The sequence below is a fragment of the Clytia hemisphaerica genome, unplaced genomic scaffold (assembly GCF_902728285.1).
Source record: "Clytia hemisphaerica strain Z4C2 unplaced genomic scaffold, Clytia hemisphaerica genome assembly, whole genome shotgun sequence".
Classification (NCBI taxonomy): domain Eukaryota; kingdom Metazoa; phylum Cnidaria; class Hydrozoa; order Leptothecata; family Clytiidae; genus Clytia; species Clytia hemisphaerica.
Genome location: NW_027103851.1, coordinates 588,348 through 606,123, shown reverse-complemented (window position 1 = coordinate 606,123; position 17,776 = coordinate 588,348). Strand labels below are relative to the sequence as shown.

Sequence of the window (17,776 nt, the reverse complement as noted above, 5' to 3'; positions counted from 1 at the left end):
GATGAAGTTTGTGTGTTTTTCATATAGCTATAATCTCCACTGGCTATCATGATTTTCCACTCAGCGTTAAAAAGTTCTTTTGTCTCGGACAGATTTCCGTCTTAATTTAATAAAAGCAAGTTTTTCCCTTTTCAAAGTTCTGCAAAATTCACATTTTAAAATCATATACTACATAAATCACCTTTAAGATATGCACTTTCAGTCTCAAGCACGGGAAAACCTTTGCTTAGACCGCCGTCCACTAGACTAGTGAATCACTTATTATAAAAAGTGACAACGGCCTGTTCATTATTATTCATTTTTGCGTCTTCTTTGGTAGCCCCATTACTATCGACTTGTGCGATGCGCACTGATTTCCTTTTGGACCATTGGTCGAAAGCGAAACCCGCCAGTATTGTCATTACGGTCAATGTCAGTGCCACTTTTATAGGCGTGTATTTGAACGAGTAAATAACGTCATTTACTTGGTGTGTATTTATCTCAGCCACTTTAGTGTATTTGTGGAAAGCATACTCAACTATCTCTTCCCAGTACTCTTTGACGCACAACCAAGTTTTTTGAACAATATCGTCAGATGGTTTCGGGAAAACAACTAACATTGGTATATCGATTTTGATTTTACCGACAAATTTAACTGGGTTGTCATGATTGGTTGTTAAGATGTCTTCCTTGTACCAGGCGGCCGTTTGTGAATTCATTATGGCCGCGTCCACTTCGCCCGAGCGGACTTTATCGATTGATTCGTAATATGTTCTTGTTGGGATGATGTTGACGTCATAGTTTCTTTCAATGTATGTTTTCTCAAAAGAATTATCCATAACGGCTATTGTTTTTTGATAGCTCAGAAGGTCAGACCCATCTCCCTCCACAATAGCCATGACGAGCGCTGTCATCATTGATGCATAGAATAGCCCAAAGAACATCCAACCTAGAAGAAAATGATCGATTATAGGTCAGAGGTCGAAATATTTCAATCAAACAAAAAACTTAATGGGGAACCAAACTTTAATATAGAAAGTAAGTTTAAGAGAGTTTTGATAAGTATATAATCATTATTTTGTGTTTTTTAACTGCTTAAACTTTGAAAGTAGTTTTTTCAATGGGAAAATTTTTCGGATAAGAGGTTTCCATTTTGTCTTCCCATTATGACTTAATTTACCAGTTGGCAGATATTCCATTATGTGTTCTTTTATAACCATATTTGTATCCCCTTAACATCAGTGCTAAAAGTTCTTTCCTCTCAAATGGATTTCCGCTGTGTAAAATCAGACGATAAACCCTACTTTGATCACTGTAACATAAACAAAAGAGGCAGCTCACCTATCATAAGGATTTTGGTCCCAATATGTCTCGGGTAGATATCACCATACCCCACCGTCACGAACGTCACATTGTTCATCCAAAACGCATCAAGAAACCCTTTAAAGAAAGAGCGTGATACGTTCTCGTTCACGTTACGTTCAAGCAGCCATACGACAACGGAATAAGTTGTAGTAAACAGAAATACGTAGATAAAGACCATGTGACATTCATACAATCCTGGAACAGAAAGACAAAGATAAAATCTAGTTCAATTATCATACAATAGAGTCACTTTAATTCGAACCTCTATTTCGAACGTCTCCTTAACTTGAACAAGTTTAATGGTCCAGTAGCGTTCTCAGGGGTGTCTTCTGTCATACAAATCGTCTCTCCTACACAAATTTTCCGACATTCCTGAGAACGCTACTTTGGTCCCTTCAGTTAGTAATGCCTCATACGCCTTACTCTATAATTCCACATTTCTTAACTAGAACAAATTTATGTTTCCCGTGCGTGTCCAAGATATGTATACTCCACTGTAATAAATTATTATTTCGTCGGTTGTCGGCCAACAATAGCTAGAGTGCTTCTCCGGCTAGAACTTTCATAAATACACACTTTTTTGTGTAAACTGGTGGAAACAATGTTATACGATTTCGATTGTTCATTTTTAATCAAAAGAGAAGCTTGATCATCTCTTGCAGTAATGACTAACTAAATTTTTGCTGACTCTCTTGAAGCCATTATCGTCCGTTAGAGTGATGCAATGAATTTCGTAGCAGACAATATTCGAATCTAAAAAAATAATTCCAATAGAATGGGTTTGATTTTTTTTTCCATTTTAAAGGAAGTCCTATTAGATAAGACACATTTATTTACCGATTAGGAATTTATATTGTAAACTGATTTTCCATTCTGATTCGATTACCACCATTTCGCGGATACGATCGATGACAAAATATGTACTATTCCGCTCATATAACTTCTCAATGTCTGCATCATCTAAAATCTTTAAATAAGGAATCCAAATTGCGTTCTTTGATGTGAAATTTGCCAACTCTCCTTGCCCGTACGGCGTGCCGCTTAGGAAAAGCTGAAACATGTCGTTCGCACTGGTAAAATTCTTCGAATATTCGATCAGCTCTTTATAACCATCCATCGTGCCACAAAAGAATCGCGATCGGGATACCAAATCGGGTATGATTCCAGTTTTGTTTCCCGATTTTTCATCTGTAATTACCCACGGTTTCACATCCCAGTATATAGCTTTGTAGAGGGCTTCTGCGCTGCATTTGTATACCAGAGTTTGAAATATTAAAATAGTGAAGAATGATCGCATGTCGTGATGATGTTCTGGTTGAACAAACTATTTTGGTTTACGTTAAAAAAGTCGAGGAAATCTCTTTGGTTCGTGCTATAAACTGGAACCAGTACAAAATCTGCATGTACCGACCTTCTATTTAGGGCGATTCAATCTGAAATATTTTTAACCCGTCTCAATCTTCCCAACAAATATCATATTTAACACTCCAATCCAACGTCTTTTGCTATTCCGCCTTAAAACCCTGAAAAATGAAGTTGTAATTTAAAGATTTTGGTGGTTATCAAACTATATTTATTATTAAGTTATTTTTGATTGAGCTTTTTTCAAAACCTTTTTCAAATCAATAAGATATTATGGATAAACCCGTAATAATATCGTGACGAGGTCTATGTTTATACCAGTAAACAATGTGTCGTCCCTAGAAATGTCTCATTTTGAATATACCTTCGTTTGAAGATTGTAACTAAATAAAGCTACCAATATTGAATTACTTACTAGGGAAATTTGCCGTTTTTTACAAGAACAAAACTTCATCTACAAAGCAACATTATTTACAATGAATTTTGGATTTTTTACTTTCTAAAAAATATTTCTAGAAATTATTTTTACAAGCTCAAACCTGAATTCCAAAACATTGTCAAATAATTTTTTGGACCTACCCCGGTGGGGTGGAGGTCCTATAAATTAACCCGTGTTCGTTAGTTAGTTAGTTAGTTAGTTAGTTCGTTCGTTCGTTCGTTCGTTAGTTACCAACTTTTCTCAAGATTGGCTCATTCAATTTTTCTGATTTTTTGCACAAAGGTGCATTACTATAAACCCTCGAATGTGACGGAGCCCGATTTTCGAAAAAAAAAATTTTCCGGCCGGTAGAACCGGAAATGTCCCGAAAAAAGCGGTTTTTTGAGATTTTCTCGAGATTTTATCATTAGTTTTTTGCGATTTTTTGCACATAGATGCACATTAGTACTGCCGAAAAGGTGTCGAAAACCGTTTGCCGAAAAAAAATTTTTTCCGGTCTGTAGAACCGGAAATGTGCCGGAAATCGTCGTTTTTTCACATTTCCGTCACATTTTTTCAACTTATTTAATTGTTTCTTTACAGAAAAATGTTCTTTATGATGATGCCCAAAACTTAGCATCGTTTGATTTCCAAAAAAATCACCCTTTGAATCTGGAACTCCTTAAAAATCGACGGAACAGCCGAAAACCGGCGTAAAACGGTTTTCCTTCATTTTTTCAACTTATACTCGACAGATTTTCATGATTTTTTGCACAATGATGTAAAATGGCAATGCCCAAAATGTGACAAAGCCCAATTTTCGAAAAAAAAAATTTTCCGGCCGGTAGAACCGGAAATGTCCCGAAAAAAGCGGTTTTTTGAGATTTTCTCGAGATTTTACCATTAGTTTTTTGCGATTTTTTGCACATAGATGCACATTAGTACTGCCGAAAAGGTGTCGAAAACCGTTTGCCTTAAAAAAAACTTTTCCGGTCTGTAGAACCGGAAATGTGCCGGAAATCGTCGTTTTTTCACATTTCCGTCACATTTTTTCAACTTATTTAATTGTTTCTTTACAGAAAAATGTTCTTTATGATGATGCCCAAAACTTAGCATCGTTTGATTTCTAAAAAAATCATCCTTTGAATCCGGAACTCCTTAAAAATCGCCGGAAAAGCCGAAAACCGGCGTAAAACGGTTTTCCTTCATTTTTTCAACTTATACTCGATAGATTTTCATGATTTTTTGCACAATGATGTAAAATGGCAATGCCCAAAATGTGACAGAGCCCAATTTTCGAAAAAGAAATTTTTCCGGCCGCTAGAACCGGAAATGTCCCGAAAAAGCGGTTTTTTGAGATTTTCTCGATATTTTCTCTTTAGTTTTGTGCGATTTTTTGCACATAGATGCACATTAGTACTGCCGAAAAGGTGTTTCTTAATTGCTTTCTCCGTTCCAATAGATATATAAATCGAAATTTAAAATTATACATTACTTCCATTAAATTCTAATTATTCGTTTTATAAATAGGTAGGTCCATTAAAGTATTACTTGTTTTTTTTCATATTTAATTTTTGGATGAAATTTTTAGAATTCTTCTTTCCTCGGAAAATAATTTACCGTTTTTCAAAAAAAAGTGAACAAAAATGTTCCATCTTTGCGCCTTCAAAGAGTTCAAAAGAATGGCTTGGACTAAAAGCAACCATATGGTTGTAGTAAATACTTTTTTTCTTTTTCACCAACGTATAAATACTCATATATACGGTACAGAGGGGTCAGGTTTTTTGGGATTTTAAACTGTATAAAACCTCTTCTTATGCTTGATATGAAATTCTCCCTCTTGTGCATAATTCATAGTCCTATTGTTGTTACATGAAATTCATTTAAATTTAATGTATTCTTTGCTAATTTTGACACTTATTGACTAACAAATTATGATGCATAAAACATTCCCTTTCAATTTTGTCAATTTTATGCCATCATTGCTATTCCGTGAACTATTCTTTTGCCTGTACCACCCTAAAACAAGTATGAATATATGTTTGTGAATTTTGACAAAGAATAATTTGGTACTTCTACCTTTTTTTCAAAACAAGTTTTTCAAAATGAAAACTCAAAATTTTGAAATTCTCTTTGCTTCTAACTGAAATTCTCATACGATAGGTTTGCCTCCCCAGTTCAAAAGTTCCAAAGAAAAACAATGGAAAATGACGAAATAAAAGTCTAAGAGGTTTTTTAAGAAGAAATCTTTTGGGTCTTTCTTCATAATCTTGGAACGGCTGCACTTTTCTTCTACTTTGAAACACTCAGTATACCAAATCAAAATTCTTGTTGGAAAGATAATTTAGCGTGTGTCATTATAAGAACCAAAGAGCTTCCTAAAAATTGAGGACAGAGATGAAGAATAAAGTGAACAATTTCTTCTCCCGTTTATTCATCATATCTTTCTTTTTTTCCTTTCTTTCAGTTACAAGTTGGTGGATTTCTCGAGAGTGATGTCAAGTTAAAAGTAAGATTCAATTTTTTGATATTATTTGTACGTTTTACGTCTGTTATCAGTGAGTTTATGTATCCGACGGAGAAGGTTAGCTTCTGATTTTTCTAGATCCCGACTGACTGAGGACGACGGTAAATCCGAACTTTTACCGTCCTCTATTTTTGCAGTTCAAAACTGCTGGTTATTTCAAATCGCTTCAAATAAGTGCGAATCTATAATCTCACTATCGTTGGTTCTAATATTATTGACTCTTTAGTGCTTGAATTTCTTGGTGCATCGAAATCGGTCTCACTTATTCCTCTAACAACTTCCTGATTCTATCTGAACTTGAAAACTTTACAATATTTTTTTTTCAGATATTGGATGTTTGTATAAAGTGCTTAACTGACTTCGTTCAAACGTACAAAGGTAAGTCGAAGAAGCGTCCCAATCACTCATCTCCAACTGCTTTACTGGATCAAGTAGGGATGTCCAGGTTTAGAGTTGCCTAGCTGTCACCATAGTCATTATAAAACACTGGTCTGGAAGGCTTTTGTCTCTTTTTATTGGTAAAAGATGGAGCTTGCGTACCAAAATCGATTTATTTTGCAAACTTTTTGATCATGTGATTAGAAAATAGACCAATCCCAAGAGAAGAATTTGGTAACGTGATTAAAAAGTATGCAAATCGCAACTTGCCTTTTGTTTGTAACAAAAGAAAATTGAACAAAAAGCTACAACAATACATTGCCAGACCGGGATTTTTTATAATGACTATGCAGTCATCTTATTTCAATTCTGGTTGTCAGCAGCGCGATTCTAATGTTTTAAAATTCAAACTTTCGAAAACTTGAGTTAAATTAGAAAACAACATGTTGTACTAGTCGACTTCAAAACTGGACTTACTTCCACGGAAGACCTGTCTAGCCTATGTTGTGTGTAAAGGTTGATGATATCTGCGAGCGCAATGTATTTGATATAACGTGACGTAGAATTGACGACAGATCGGAGTGAAATTGAGATCAACGTCGAGTCTGCAAAACTAGAATTATTTCATTATTTCAAGTTTCATGCCTTGCGGCAGCATTCATCAGGCGTGCAAATGAAATTAATGAATTTGCTCTACACAGTGTAAAGAACTCCCTTGGATTATGTTCAACAACGATATACATGAAATTTTTCCTTAAAACAATTCTTTATTCTATTCACACAGAGGCTGTGGAGGGGTATCGAACGAAGTATTACGAGAACAGAGAGAGTGTCCCTTTCTACGATGCTTACATGGTAGGTCTTTATGATATTACGCTGGCACTGTGCTTTTCTCATTGGGAAAGAGTTTGGTTTGTCGCATGTCGCCTAATAGATAGACGGGCAGGGATTTTGCTTTGTTTTTGGTATGCTGGCGAATGAAAAATTAACTATGGTGATTTCTAGATTCTAGGCCGACGAATTCTTAGCAAGCGCAGTGTATTAGCGTAAATATGTACTTGAGGCGGCGAACCGAATTTTTAGACCGACGAATTGTAATTTTTCTCGTGCCTTGGACCAGTGAAATTCGCCGTTCCCCGGGCCTAAATAAGACCCCTGGCACGGGAGTAGGATGGATAGAAAAAGGGTATACCAATCTAGTTCAAGAGTGGTATAGGATTGTACAGGCTAATTAGAAGAAATGAAGAAAATTTTGAGCACGTTTTCTAAAATATTTATGACCAGGAGGAATCGAGTCGGTAAATTAGACAAAAAAGCTACAAGATTGTGCCACTGGACAGTAAACTTTTTCATTTTCCCCAAGCCCTAGGTAGGGTCGCGAAAACAACTTTTTCCAAAATCTGCTGAAATCTGGGGAGAAAATGTTGGATTTTGAGAACGATTTTGAATCTCAGTCCTCTCAAGGGTTACTTTTCCTTGAAGTTCTACAATATTTAAGCATACTTTTTAACAATCTTCCATGTCATCGTCACAATCTGTTTTCGTTCCAGGTGGCAATCTGTAATAATTGTCTTTTGATTGCTGAATTCTCTGATCGAATGAAGGTAAGATATTTCAATTAATCGTTGTCTTAAAACAACCTCTTGATAGTAGTAACCATTTCTCTATCGCGCTGTCATATTTTCACTTTGAGTTTGATAACTAAGTAAAACCGAATAAAGGGTTATATTTCATGAATTCCATGAGAAAATTAACATCTAGGTCAAAATTTCAAATTCAGAAATAACACAAGTTTTCATTTTCTCTTGAATATAAATATGTTGAAGTGTGAGAATCCAGAAAATCTTTCTTTAAAGTTGATTTTTCACGCTTCTGTGCTGGGGTGAAGCCTTTAATACAAAAAAATACAAAATTGCTTGAAAAAACCAAGAACTTTGCCAGAAACTTTTTTTATCCAAATATGATTGTATCAGTACATAAATCTGTGATAGAGTACTGACAACCATTATAGAAAACATATCAATAATCAAAATCTGCTTTGCTTAACTCCTATTTGTTTTTTTCTGGCTGTTATGCATGCCTACCCGACTGTCCGTTAGTCACACTGATAAGAAGAAAAGTTCCAATGAAAGGCAAGGGAAGCTGCATGTTTCTTTTATTTTTGTCTTAAAAACAGAAGTACTATGACCATAAAATAAGTGCAAAATTTTAGCCCTAAAGGTTGAGTGGGTAGCTCACAAGAGGCTCATCAAAAAGTGTCCGTTAGTCACGAAACTCATTCTACCCGAGATGAAATTTTCATAAGATCACTTTTTCAAAATGGTTGGTTTCTAACACCTTATTGCAAACAAATTGAGGCTAAACTTACCAAAAATGAAGTATTTTTTCACTAAAAGTTGTTTTCTGTTAGTAAACATGGCAATTGTCCGTTAGTCACGAAATAGATTTAAAATTCAGAGTTTCGGAGAGTATAATAGAAAGACGACACTCGCTTAAAAAACCCTGTATTTTGTTCTTATTAAAGCTATTGTGACTATATTTACCCATTTTACCCATAGATATATGTTAAATGGTCAATCTTTTCTTTGTGTGTGCATTTTACATTTTCGTGACTAACGGACTAGTTGTCATAATAGGGAGAATAATCCTTTTCCAAAGTAAATAAATAAAATACCCTTACCCTATTTGTCTGTCTTTGTCCTGATTCAACAAAGAAACAATGCAGTGCAAAAAACACCCATAAAAACTCAACAGATCTTCATATTTCAAAATTTTCAAATTTTCGGGATCTATGAACTTGACAGGAACGGTACCACACAGAGAAAAATGAGATTTCTTCTATTCTTTTAGGCTTTTTTCATTCTATTGATATAACATTTCACCCCTAAAGCACCAAATATAGGAATGTGGATTGCCTCGTCAGAAATCATTAAAAAACCGTTTTGTCCGTTAGTCACGTTTTTAAATGTCCGTTAGTCACAGCATTTTTTGCCCCAATTTTTGTCATATTTTTTCTTACTTTGACAATTTTTTTTCAAAATTAATTTTGAAACATAAAATTCAACCTTTCCTCTAGTGAATTTAAGCAAAAAACCCAAACTGTAGCTTTAGGAACAGCACTTTACAGCTGATTGTAAAAGTGTCCCATTTTAGATGTTAATTTTTGTGTCCGTTAGTCACGGGCCTATTAATTGCAATTTCTGACCAAGTGAAAGTCAAGAGAAAAAGTTTTATATGGTTCTTGAAACTTTGACCCCCACTGATAGTTACCACACCAAAAGAAGTTTTATTCCTATTTTCAAGCTTGACTTCTAGCCTGCTAAACAGTGGAAATGTCCGTTAGTCACATATGGAATTCATGATTTTATAAATATTTCAAATTTTTTTATGCACCCTTTTGTATTTTTGATTAAAATAGCGTCATCATTTAATATTTGATTTTTCATTTCCTCGGGATTTAAAGTTGATACTCCACAAAAAAGCAAAGTGTGTTTTGAAAAGGACCATTTTTTTGACAAATTCTGATCTGTTTATTTTCTAGAGCGAATTACGACAAGAGTTGGGTGAAGAAACATTCGGTGAAGATCGAGTTGAAGGCTTCAAAACCTTGATTGGTGGCTTTCAAAGGTTATCACAAGAAATCTGTAACATTCTTTTAGATGGACTGGTGTTAGATTTGAAAGAATTCTTCGGTGACTTGCTGACCAGGAAATGGTAAATAGTTTATGTATCAGAACAGGAGGCGCTGTGGTATAGTGGTCATTGACCTTGGTTGCTGCACAGGCGACTGAGGTTCGATTCCCACTCGCAGCAGTTCACTTGGCAAGTGAATGAACCTTCGCTCGGGTCGACCCATGCCATGTGAGGGAATTGGGTAGTCAGTCCAATGTGCTGACAGGGTGCTCATTGAAAGCGTCTATAGTTGCGAAAATAGACCTCAAAGCTTCCTGCAACTCAACCAAATAGAAAGAAAAGGAGTGTTTATTTATCGAGTAGCTAGTTTATGTAAGTGTCTGTGAGTTTTTCTGTGCCAGAGGCGGTTAGCTTCTGATTTTTCTAGCTTCCTGATCAACTGAGGACGACGGTAAATCAGCATTTTCACTATTCTCTATTTTGTGGGCCAAAACTGCGTCGTCCTCAAAAGTGCAAATACATAAACTCGCTGCTTTATCGCTTAGCACGGTTTTTTGTGGTTACAAAAAATGTAATGCATGGGAAATCAAAATGGACGGGCAACGGAGGAATAAAGTAAATTTTTGTTGCTCCAATGGTAAACTTAAACCTGTCAAATTTCACAGATCTAAATCAGTTTTTCTCTGGAGAAAGCTCCTTATTGGGCCGGCTCGAACTAAAGTTTACATTGGTATGAAAATATAATTCATTTCTTCTTACGAAGGTTGACATCAAACTCCATCATCAACACTATAGTTTGCACTGTACAAATATAATTCATTTCTATTTACGAAGGTTGACATCAAACTCCATCATCAACACTATAGTTTGCACTGTACAAGATTATGCCAATGATTATACCCATCTATGAAAATATAATTCATTTTTATTTACGAAGGTTGACATCAAACTCCATCATCAACACTATAGTTTGCACTGTACAAGATTATGCCAATGATTATACCCATCTATGAAAATATAATTCATTTTTATTTACGAAGGTTGACATCAAACTCCATCATCAACACTATAGTTTGCACTGTACAAGATTATGCCAATGATTATACCCATCTCAAACCAAGGTATGTGTTGCAAAGAAATAACAAATTTTTCCTCTCCTGCGCTGCTACACGATTTCAAAATTTTTCTCTGCCCAGTATATTTGTAGTTTATGTCTAAGTTTGTTGAGTTTGTCTCATTTCCTAATTCGTTTCCAATGTGTACGGCCACTCGGTTACGGGGTTCCGAACCGGGCTCTCGGTCAACCTTTCAACTTTTTCTCTTTCTTTCTGCTGTACTTCACTGTATGGTCAGAAATTTTAAACTTTTTTGTTTACAATTTGTTTTATTTTAATCCCTTTACTCTGTTTTTTTATGTACGAAATAGTGTCTGATCAACACTATTTCTTCTTTGGTAAAGATGACGGGTGGCTCGCGGGCGCCAGAAAGTGCTTACTCTTGGTACCACACCTGACTCTAGGCTTTGTCTTCATCTTGCCATTTTCATTTTCTTTTTTTGTATTTTCTTTGTCTATAGTTGTTTGTTTGAATGTTTTGTCTGTTTTGTATCATATTTGTTGGTATTGTCGGTCGAGCAATTGGGGTGTGATGGTGTTTCAGTTTTTGCTGAGATTATGTTGAGGGTAGTATTTTGATCCACGAGAAATTTTCAAACTTTTCTTAGATTTAACTCTGTCGTTCCTTGATTTTAATCGGGCATACAGCATCTTTTCGTTCACTAATTCATTCCTTTTCATTTTTGTTCAGTGCTTTCCAGTACACCATGCAACAAACTGAAGATCGAATCATCATCGAATATGTTCGTTCTACTCTTTCAAGGTATACTGATCGTTAAAGATTTCTTCTATGTATAGAAACTTCTCACTACCTGCGATACTCTTAAGGTCAGAGATAAACCAACAAATAATTGAGATGGTCATATCATGCCCAAATAGGGCCCAAATAGGTCCCAAAACTGAATCGACTGCCGGTTCTTGATTTGGTTCGTGAACCCGCTCCTCTCTACAAAACTTCAGCTACATACTATTTTCTTTTCAAGGCAAGGATTAGACTATCAATTCTAGGTATTGCTAGGCATACTGGTGAAACGCGAATTGAAAATGTGATATTGTTTTCCAGGCGGATCACGTGTCGATCTACAGAGGAACGTCGTGAAGCAGCCAATCAAATCGTTCGCGAGGCCGAACAAGTAGCCCAATTGTTCAACACGCTCGCCAATCTACCCGAATTCGTAAGTGTATGCCGGTTTATAATGCTCGCTAATGACGATGAAAAGGGCGGTAAATAAATGTTTGCGTTTCATGTGTTTTTTTTTTATTGTAAAAATATCGGACCTTATTCATAACGGCTGGTTCTATGGCGACATTTTACTGCACTACACGCTTTTTTTTATAAGAATGTCTATGATGAAAATTGCCTAAAAATTAAGAATGATGCTAAGAATATCACCATCATGGAATTTTGCTGCTCAAGCTGAGAATGCCATTTTTAGAGCATTTTCAATTATAAATTGTCAAGTAAGGCTCACTCCTTTCACAAAAATGCCATTTTATGCTTAGACTTATGTACTAAATGTTAAATCTAGCCTGAATTAGGATCCTAACCTAAGAATGCTGTAAGACTATTTTAGGATGATTTTCCCAAAAAAGTTAAGAATAAGAATATCCATGATGAAATGGATTTACACCATTCTTATATAAAAAAAGCGTGTAGATCATTCAACTTCAAGCTTCGATTTGGGGGCTTTCTAGTTTGTTTTTGGTAACTTAAATCATGTTTTCTTTTTCTTTCTTTCATGACCATAGGAAGAGAGTGTTTGCGTCGTGTTGAAAGCGGTTGCTGAAGTCATTCGTTTGACCAACTCTGACATCGTATCTCTTGAAATCTCTGTAAGTGCAACTTTAGTTCAAATGTTACAGAAATCCTCTGTTTTAGTGACCTGAGTCAGAAAGGTAAGCTCACCTTAGACGATGCTACAATCATGGGCAAAATGACTCTTCAATGTGTCTGAAAGGGGAAAGAAGTTAAGAAAAACATTTTTGAAGTCGTTGCATTGCTTTTGAATTGCTTTTGAGGGAACCACAAGCAAAAAATCAGCGTTTTGATACTGGTGTAAGCCAGTTAACCAAGCCCTTGTGGTTGGACTGCAGTGGGTGACTTTGAAAGCTTTGGATTGGTTTGGAAAGCACCCAGAACCTCTTGGGAACTTGTTTTTGATCGATATTGAAGTATTTTGCAAATATTGCAGAAGTCTACAAACCTTTTGTCCATGATTGTATCGTCCGTTATAGTGGTATAGTTAGCGTTTGTGTACAGTCGTAATTCATGATATTCATGACGTAATCTTTTATACAAAAGCACCCGAGATAACCTGGAACTAGTGGCAAAATTTGCCACTAGTTTTTTGTTATTTTGCCACTAGTTCCGCGTAATCTCGGGTGCTTCCGTATAAAAGATTACGTCATGAATATTGTGAGTGGAGAGAACGACGATGTTTTGAATAATTTGACTGGTCGAAATATCTCAGCCTTAATGGACAAAAAGGAACCTGTGTAACCTAAGGAAACCAAACAGAAAATGGAGAACAGAAAATGTAAAATGCAAACACCAATTCTTGAACTTAAAGCAACTTAAAATGTAATAAAACCAAAAAGAACCGAAATAAAACGACAGTAAATTAAACTTTAGTAAAACGCACCTCTCACACACAAGACACTCACTCACGTCTCTCAGTGTTGAACTAATTCCTATCTACAAAATTTACAGTTAATAAACATATCCTAATTTCCCTAGAGGAATTACAAATGATATATAAAACGTATAAAACGCAATTTGGGGATACAAAAGACACTTAAAACAAAAGGGACACTAAACAAAAGAGGACTCAAGAGACACATGAAAACTAAAAGAATCTACAGGGAATACTAATTAAAACACAGAAACATTAACAACACGGCCAATCAAATGTTCATAACGATGGAGCACTCTCTCTCCATCAACATATGGCTCCCCTCAAGATTTTCCAAATCTTGATCTATAATTTCGTTGGCTCTTCGGTGGGGAATCTTTTACCATACTGGGTTGATCTTTCTCGATTTGATCACAAACTTTCGAACTTTGGGTGTTACGTCACTTCGTCAGGGCGGATCAATTTGCCAGGGTGGGACATCAGGGTCTGGATCTGTATTAATATCGGATGGATCGTCAATGCGATGTTGCCAGGTTTGGGACGACAAGCTTCTCTTCTTTGAATAGGACGATACTTCACTTACTTTCAAAACTTTAACAAATGGCGTTTCAGATTTCATACAATCTTTTTGAACGTGCGACTGGCGATCAGAATCAGGCGTAATACAAACAGATTCATTTTCAACAAAATCGATCGAACTTTCAGACTCCTTTTCAGAATCACGTTCAACAAAGATTGACTTCTCAACAATTAATGATCTTTTCACACTAAATTCATGAAGTGATGTAGGATGACTCAAATTACATATATCACAAACTTTTGAGCTCTTACAATCAACAGACACATGACCTTTCTGAAGACAACCAAAACATAACCTTTCCCTCATGATAAAATTGTACTTTTGCCTCAAAGTTTTGTTCTTATAAAATGAAGATTTTTCCAAGTCAAAAACAGAAGGTCTCGAACCAATGTCAGATTTTCCAGAACTAGGCTTTACAAAAACAGATTTTCTAACATGCTTTGGCTTAGATGCAGATGGTGGCTTAGGAACAAATAATGATTTTTGCGGAGATTTAAAACAAGATGGAAAATTGGTACTATGGTTATAAGCAGAATTAACATAAATATTTTTCAAAGCTTTCAACTCAGATGACACATGACATAACAACCTTTCAAGTGATTTAATCTTGCCAAATATTTCAGCATGAAATTTTCCATGGGCAGACATGACAGATAAAAATTTGTGGAACAAGGATGGTATAATGTTCTTATAAACGATGACAAAATTTCAGGCGAAAACCTAACCTAGCTGGATTTTCAACACTTAAGTGATTAACATCCAGAAACCAAAATTGTATTATTGTTATTATATATGATGTTCAATATAAAATCTAGGTGGATTTTCACACTTAAGTGATTAACATCCAAAATTCTTAATAAAAGTTATGTTATGACAACTACATATATGGCAATCAACACTCAAAACCGTGCGAACTAAAAGATAATTAACATAAAACTCTTCTCAGGATGAGAAAAAGGAGAAATAGCTATAATAAAAACCAATAAAACAAATCTCAGAAGAGACAAAACAATTTCAAACACTCTCCCTATGGGGAGACTAAACAATGAACAATCAAAATTCTAGTTTGTGACGGACCAAAAAATGCAAAAAATGATCAACTTCAAATTTCTTTTCAAGCGAAGATCAAACCGATCCCAAAATGCAAAATGAATAAAAATTAAAAAGTCAAAAAAAAAAAAAAAACGAAACAAAAATCTCGAACAAACCAAAGTCGCTTTACTGAGTTACAACGCGTGTTCACACAGGAACAAAGCAATTCTCGCTCTCTGAAGAATAATTTGGCCACAAAATGCTTGTGCTAAAGACAAGACTTCACAATAGTTTCCAACCAATGGAAACCCCACGGCAACACGTCTATTGCACGGAACAAACGACACTACGTCTAGTGTGCGGACAACGATACCACGTTAGTATACGGACTCAAAACTCAGCTCAAAAAAGTGACAGGAAGTTCAAAGAAATAAAAATCAAAAAATCTCGACAAAAAATGCAAAATATCTCAAAAACGGCAAGCGAAAAATCTGGAAACAAAATTCAAAAAAATCTAAAGTCAAAAGAAAGTCTCAAACATATGAGAAAAACAAAAATCAAAATCAGAAAATCAAAAAAAAATTCAAAACACTCTAGCACACGCAAGAGGAGTTCAACACTTTCACACACGCACTACTCAAACATATGAATAGGAGACAGAAATGCAGATGAAACAGAAATACAGATACTAGTTTAATTTACTTGTGAGTGGAGAGAACGAAGATGTTTTGAATAATTTGACTGGTCGAAATATCTCAGCCTTAATGGACAAAAAGGAACCTGTGTAACCTAAGGAAACCAAACAGAAAATGGAGAACAGAAAATGTAAAATGCAAACACCAATTCTTGAACTTAAAGCAACTTAAAATGTAATAAAACCAAAAAGAACCGAAATAAAACGACAGTAAATTAAACTTTAGTAAAACGCACCTCTCACACACAAGACACTCACTCACGTCTCTCAGTGTTGAACTAATTCCTATCTACAAAATTTACAGTTAATAAACATATCCTAATTTCCCTAGAGGAATTACAAATGATATATAAAACGTATAAAACGCAATTTGGGGATACAAAAGACACTTAAAACAAAAGGGACACTAAACAAAAGAGGACTCAAGAGACACATGAAAACTAAAAGAATCTACAGGGAATACTAATTAAAACACAGAAACATTAACAACACGGCCAATCAAATGTTCATAACGATGGAGCACTCTCTCTCCATCAACAAATATCATGAATGGGCGATTTACGGAAAAAATAGCAGCGGTAGAGTCTGGTACAAAACACTGTAAACACCTCCATTACTGTTTTCTCCGCCCCATGCTATCATCCGTTTTTCTAATTTTTCCCGCCTCCTAAACTATACCATTACCGAGTTTATGTATTTGCACTTTTGAGGACGGTAGAGTGACTGAAGCGATTTGGAAAAACATAAACTATACCCTTATTAGTAGAATTGTGTAGACGTTAAGATCCTCTAAGCTCAACCGATCGAGTCAAATAGAAAAAACAGTTCCATCGTGGGGATTGTTTTAGGAATAGAGAAAGCTTAAAACGACGTGTGCCCTTTCAATTCATGATATTCATGACAAGTCACTACTTCTATTGTTGAAATTCTAATTCAATGACAGGCACCCTGTCTATTTGGGTGGTTCTGGTCATTGAGTTTAAAGCCCGAAGGGCTAGAGGTCAATCTCTAACCTTTCTCAGGCAAGAAAAAGTGAAGCCTTAAAAAATGGGCCGTATTTTTGACGACAGATTGAATCTAGCAATTCCTTTGTTTACGATTGATATTTTTTTCGAAATTTAGCGGTAAATTTTAGTTTCAATCTGTCATTTGTGTAAAAACCAGGCGAGCCGCTCAAGGCCGCGCAACTTTGGTAGGATTTGTTGGCTTCAAATCCTACCAAGGAGATTGACTTCTAGCCCTTCGGGCTTATACTTCATTGGTTCTGGTTGCGTAAAAAACATTACGTCATGAATAATTCATAGTGTGCACCCCCCCCCAGAATAGTGGGGGGGGGGGGTTTTGCTGATTTGGGTCGAAAATTTTCAGGTGGGATTTGGGGTTTTCCAGGTTTTAGGTGGGAGAAACAAGTTAAGGTGGGAGTTAATTCCTTTAGGTGGGACTTTGGGTGTTTTGGAAAAAGTTAAAGTAAAATTTCTTATTTTCAGATTTTATGATTTTATGATATATTTTTTTTATATATTTCATAAATGTATATAATAGATAATAGATTTCTAATCAACTGATGAATGCGTAAGCAAGAAACTTTAAGTATTGAAAAGAAATACAACGTTTCTTAATCTTTATGTATATAATAGACATATTAATATATTTTGGATTTAGCACAGGTTAAATTGCGGTTTAACTTTTCAACTGAGTCTACTTTGCTAATAGCCATGTGACGTCGTGTTCAAAATGGCCATCACATCTCCCTGTTCAAGTTGACGCTCTAACTGAAAGCTGGCAGGATAAAATATTTTAAACCTCCCTCCCTCCCTGCAGTTATGGTTGTAGGCGATCCTCACTTATTTATACTAATATTGTAGTTATCGGGACAAATTTTCCCCAAAACTTCTTATTCGAGGATTAGCCATAATTTCATGCCAAACTTATATCTAACGACTCACACTTACTTCTAAGCCATCTGACTACTTGATTGGTTTCTACCCCTAATGTAGGTCATAGGCAAATGGAAAGTTAAACATATGTAATATATTGCATCTTCATATTACGGTAAAGAA

General features: G+C 35.5%; 2 protein-coding genes across 2 annotated transcripts in view; one reads left to right on the top strand and one right to left on the bottom strand.

The window, feature by feature from the left end:
* LOC136807687 (exocyst complex component 3-like) overlaps positions 1 to 17,776 on the top strand; it is a 46,246-nt gene that overhangs the window by 27,221 nt on the left and 1,249 nt on the right. The window contains exons 18-26 of the mRNA XM_067064284.1: positions 5,592 to 5,633; positions 5,978 to 6,029; positions 6,814 to 6,884; positions 7,580 to 7,633; positions 9,571 to 9,743; positions 10,703 to 10,783; positions 11,469 to 11,540; positions 11,841 to 11,952; positions 12,527 to 12,610. Coding sequence (XP_066920385.1) covers positions 5,592 to 5,633; positions 5,978 to 6,029; positions 6,814 to 6,884; positions 7,580 to 7,633; positions 9,571 to 9,743; positions 10,703 to 10,783; positions 11,469 to 11,540; positions 11,841 to 11,952; positions 12,527 to 12,610 — 741 coding nt within the window. The remainder of the gene's footprint in view (positions 1 to 5,591; positions 5,634 to 5,977; positions 6,030 to 6,813; positions 6,885 to 7,579; positions 7,634 to 9,570; positions 9,744 to 10,702; positions 10,784 to 11,468; positions 11,541 to 11,840; positions 11,953 to 12,526; positions 12,611 to 17,776) is intronic.
* LOC136807686 (uncharacterized) lies at positions 197 to 2,900 on the bottom strand. The gene is made up of 3 exons (XM_067064283.1): positions 2,182 to 2,900; positions 1,321 to 1,539; positions 197 to 928 (listed from the first exon to the last, which is right to left on the bottom strand). The coding sequence occupies exons 1-3, from the start codon at positions 2,639 to 2,641 to the stop codon at positions 255 to 257; spliced, it is 1,353 nt and encodes a 450-aa protein (XP_066920384.1). The 5' UTR covers positions 2,642 to 2,900; the 3' UTR covers positions 197 to 254.

Bases quoted from the DNA above. Each gene is read 5' to 3' on its own strand.
- LOC136807686 (XM_067064283.1), bottom strand. From the start codon at position 2,641: ATGCGATCATTCTTCACTATTTTAATATTTCAAACTCTGGTATACAAA. The intron at 1,540-2,181 runs GTAAATAAATGT...TTTCTGTTCCAG, and splicing joins ACAATATAAATTCCTAATCG to GATTGTATGAATGTCACATG. The intron at 929-1,320 runs GTGAGCTGCCTC...ATTTTCTTCTAG, and splicing joins GACCAAAATCCTTATGATAG to GTTGGATGTTCTTTGGGCTA.